Source organism: Dermacentor variabilis, chromosome 1, assembly GCF_050947875.1.
Source record: "Dermacentor variabilis isolate Ectoservices chromosome 1, ASM5094787v1, whole genome shotgun sequence".
Classification (NCBI taxonomy): Eukaryota; Metazoa; Arthropoda; class Arachnida; order Ixodida; family Ixodidae; genus Dermacentor; species Dermacentor variabilis.
Window position 1 is genome coordinate 58,668,157 of NC_134568.1, and position 4,839 is coordinate 58,672,995.

Here is a 4,839-nt window from a genome sequence, read left to right on the forward strand (position 1 = left end):
AGTACTGGTAACTCGGTATAACTAGCACGGCAGATTTATAGTAGCTATTCAGTGCTGCACTGTCTGTGTGCGGTCATGAAAGTGCCCGTGTTGCAGGATATCGAATGACTTCGAGCAGGAGGTAAATATCGCGAAAGAAACGGTGGCGCGAAAGCTGATAGGCTTGAGGTCATGCGACAGGAAGACATCGTTGTGGATTAGAGGATAAAACACGAGGGCATGATACATCCGCTGATGAGATTAAAAAGAAGGGGTGGCGAGCCACGTAAGGTGTGGTTATCCGGGGGTGCATTATTCACAGCAAGAGAACGTGTTTCGTGGGAAAGAAAATACGGTAAATGGCTGTAGGTGATTGGGAGGGGTGACGAGATGTGAGCAAATTTGCTGGTAAAGGTGGCTTCAGTTAAAGCAGAACGCGACTAATTGGAAATCACTGGGAGAAGTCTTGGCCCAGCATTGGATCTAAGATAGGCTGCTAAAGAGAAGTAGCTGTCCTCCCAATGAGTCATTGAGGCAATGAAGTGACCTGTGGTGAACAGTGAATAGGTCACTTCGATGTTCGTGGTTATAGGAGTGCACTCGAAATGCATACATAGCCCTTGATTCCCCTTTCCACATCCATTACAGGCGATTGGCCAAGAATGGGCGCATTCCGATGTTTCACACGTACTGCCGAAGGTGTCTGTTCAAGAACAAATCCAGTGGTACACATCCAGTGACTTAAGCTGTCTACTCGGCGAGACAGTATCAAGCAGCAAGTTGTCTATTCGGGACCGGTTTGGACACGTCACAGAAAAAAAAAAAATAACCGATAGCAATAAGAAATTTTCCCTCCAACAAAAATGCTTTTTTCCGTCACGATGAAATCAAAAGAGCATTATCTGAAATGAAATCGAGTACATTTACATTACTCTCCCCTCAATCTTTATAAATATTGCGCAAACATAGTAAACTCAGCGAGCTTGTTTGGTTCTTCAGTGTGTCCTTTGTAGCCCTTCGCGAGTTGCCTACCCAAACAACTACTTTTCAAAATTTTCGTCGGCTACCTTCCCTAGTTTCTACATGAGGACGCCGGCAGCGACAATAAATACACTCTCATATGCGCGCTGAGACAAAGGCCAATGTTGTAACGTACCAATATCTTCCGCACATGATTATTCTTACTCAAGGTTCCAAAACTGGCGTCCGTGTACTCTGAGAAGTCGAGCATTACATTGTTGCTGGTGATAGAAAAGGGGGCGATCTCTATAGCGCAAAAGGAGAGTTAAAAAAGCTTCCCTGGGTAATTTCCTGGCGTCATCGTCCTATGGTGATCATCGCTATCGAGCACATATAAAGGCCGGTGCAAATCGTCGGCAAACACCTGGTGCAGCTCAATGATAAGGAAACAAATAGTGATCGCATGGGTCTGCCAGTCTGAACACGAATGCTCGAGAGGCTACAGCGTGCCATCGACCACGGCCTTCTAATTTAGTTCCCGGAAAATTCTATGCGCTTAAACCTGCGTTGCATATGGAAGCTTGTCTCGTAATAACTGTTTAGATGTAATTCGTTACTGTAAAAAGTAATTGGAGTGGAGTGAGCGTTGCCGAGTGAAAATTTCTTCTGAATGCTGGTAATTATAACGTGTAATGTGTTACGTCCAAGCCTCATTCGGGCATATACCTAATTACAAAGGTAGTCTGCTTGCAAAGACAGCAGGCAGCACTTACCCAATGGCCCAAGCTACTAGGCAACTTTAGTCACTGTGTTTGTCCCGTTGTCTGTGTGGCATCATCGAACAGTTCAAAGAGGCCAAAATAGATAACGTAAACTCTTTAATATACACTGAAATGCCCAAGAACGTCGCGCTGAGCTGAAACTAGAGCCAAATGCTCCTGGATACTCATCGAGTCGCGCACCGACTGGCCACGAGGACGAACAACGCTGCGAGATGGTCCAGCATGCCGTACGTGTATGAAGCATAGCCGCTGAAGACAAGCTCCTGGATGACTGCGGTACAGAACAGCAGGTCGGCCAGCACGCAGCGGACGTGTACCATCGGGAACAGCTCGTCCACGTGGATCTGGCGCTGCGCGTAGCCTCGGCGCCTCAGCGCATCAAAGCCTGAGTATCGGGCACGTCGGTCCATTTCTCGAAGAAGACGTGCGTGAGCATGACGTCGCACCTGTCGAGCAGCTCACACGACATGCTCACGCCCACGCTCGAGCACCGCACGCTCACCATCTCTAGCGGGTCGAGCGTGGTCACTATGGAGTGGAGCGCGTCCGTCGGCTCCCTGGTCGGATCTTCCAACAGGTGGTAGTAGAGCCTGGCGTGCCTCAGGTGTTCGCTAAGCTGGAGGCCGTCCCGTAACTGGGGCTGCTTTGGTGACATCCGTGACTCGAGCAGCTCCAGGAACTCGATGGAGAGGTGCTGCATCAGCGGCCAATGAACCAGAATGAAGGACCGCCTGAGCCGCGTGTTGAAGGCCAAAGACACCACGCGTCCACACAGGCAAGCCAGGCCCAGCCGTCCTTCGCGTAGCTTGATGATGACGACCCACAGGAAGTTGCTCCATAGGGACACCTCCGCAAGCTGGAAGCACCCATCGGTTGTGCTGGCCCTGCATGACCTGTCGAAGTCCACCTGGTGATGGCCCGAGATGCTCCACACGCAGCGAAGGTTGGAGAAGAGCTGGTTGACCGACAGGCACACGATGGGACAGCTGCTGACAAGGCACGCAGCCGACTCTCGAAGGCGGCCGCGCTGTGGTCCCATCTTGCAGACCTGCGGATAAACACCTGTTGTCCTTGTACTCCACTCTGTTGTTCCCATGCATAGCACATCGCTAAGGCGTGGTTTCTGTCTCCTTAAAGAGTAAGTATCGCCAAGTAAGGTTGCGAAACTAGCCTAATATTCGTCTCATACTTATAGAAAGTTAACGTGTGTCAAGTTTGTTGAAAAATGACTAGCCTATGCTGAACCTGACGGCAACCGTCGGGGTGTTCGTGACGCCAAGATGTGCAGCTTCTCTACTTAGGTACCGTAATTTACGGTAGTGAGGCAATGGGATAGCAAGTACCACTGGAGTTCACCAAATGAGGAGCGAGAACCACGTCGATGCGGTGTAAATTTGCGCATGCAATGTGCCCCAGAATGTGAAAGCGTTGTCTTTTCCTTCTCGGGGGCAGTTTCAAGTGCGAGATAACGCTGCGTAGCCTCCATTTCACTGCCATGCATTTGCGAAACCCAGTGTAGAGATATCAGCAACCTTCATTTCGTTACGCACAACGAAAATGTCCTTCCTCAAAGCAAAATTTTACCTGAATTTTTCTATGTCACTAAACATTGTCATCAGCGAATGAATACCGGCAAGCTGCCGTGCTGGGGAAACCTCACATTATAGGATAAGTCTTTGAATACACAAAAAATGGCGCTGCTATGTATATCCGCGTAAATCAGGTGCTTGTGCACTTGGTGTACGTAGAAACCACTACACGCGGTATGGTTCAGTGTCTGCCCATGTCCTACTGCGAAATATGTTCTTCGCGTCAGCCGTGGCTGTATTCTTAGGTATTAACATCATAAATTCAAACGCGAACAAATCGAAAGGTACAAAGCTACGTTATGGCATTTCCTGCCTAAATTGCAGGGTCAACGACGACCTAATTCATGCACAGCAATGTGACTTTGGGTCGACAGCATGCTTAAAGGCCGGCTATACGGAATAACATCACATAATATTTAGTTGTATATATATCATAAGAAGCCAACAAACACTGACACCAAGGACAAGATAGGGGAAATTACTTGTGCATAATAAACGAAATAAAAAACGATAAATGAATTGAATATGGTGGGAACCGAACCTTGTGGGTTCGGTTCCCACCTGCGGCAAGTTCTTTTTTCATCCACTTTATTTTCAAGTAATTTATCGTTTCTTTATTTCATTTATTAAGCCCAAGTAATTTCCCCTATGTTGTCCTTGGTGTCAGTGTTTGTTGGCTTCTTATGATATGACTAATAAAAATCGGGCCCCTCGGTTAACCCCCTTTCTTCTCGTTAGTTGTATATAGTTACTTAGAAGCGGTCTTCACATGTTTTGTCTTGTTCGCGCTTGCATTTGTTCCGAAATGTCTCCCGCGTTTAGGAGAGCAGCAATGCGGCTAGCATTATAGCAAGGGTATACCTCGAGGGAGAATCGAATCCGCGACCTCGTGCTGAGAAGGAGAGGGCGATATAACCACTAAGCCACCACGGCGTGTGAGAGAGCTCTTCATTAACCGCGCTGAGTGACGAAGCAGTGAGCGAAGTAAAGGTCTTACGCTTTCGCTTGAGCCTCGCCGTCGCGGCAAGTCCTTCGGCCTCATCCACCGCGTAGCTTGGCTGCCTTTTGGTGTGGACGCAGAGCGGAACGAAATCCCTGGAGCCGAGCCGGATCTTGGGTCGCGTGGTTGGCACTAGCACCTGGAACGGGCGTCGCTGGAACGTGCGTCGGGTGGCTGTCACGAGCGCCTGCGCGATTATGTGGGCACGCGTTGCCCGTGGCACGCTGTCTCGGGATTCCTTCGCGAGACGCGAGGTCGACTGCGCGGCGGAACCGAAAACGATGAACTGCCGAACTGCCGCGAAATCAAGGCGCACGATGGAATACGCGCGATTTTAAGTATGTCATGTGCGAGAAGGGCAAGTCGGCAATTTCTTATCGGTGCATAATTAGCAAGAGCGCAATGAACAGGGACGTAGAATGGCGCAAGATGGAAACCACAAGTGCGGCGTGTCTTTTTCTATCCATATTTTTGTTTTGTTCTATCCGTGTGCTTGTTTATTTTTTTGGCCGGACACAACGCAAGACGC

At 49.0% G+C, this 4,839-nt stretch overlaps 1 protein-coding gene across 1 annotated transcript; it reads right to left on the reverse strand.

The window, feature by feature from the left end:
* Positions 1-1,813: 1,813 nt before the first annotated feature.
* LOC142571311 (uncharacterized) lies at positions 1,814-4,490 on the reverse strand. Its single transcript, XM_075679572.1, has 2 exons — positions 4,308-4,490; positions 1,814-2,769 (listed from the first exon to the last, which is right to left on the reverse strand). The coding sequence occupies exons 1-2, from the start codon at positions 4,350-4,352 to the stop codon at positions 2,092-2,094; spliced, it is 723 nt and encodes a 240-aa protein (XP_075535687.1). The 5' UTR covers positions 4,353-4,490; the 3' UTR covers positions 1,814-2,091.
* Between the last annotated feature and the right edge of the window lie 349 nt (positions 4,491-4,839).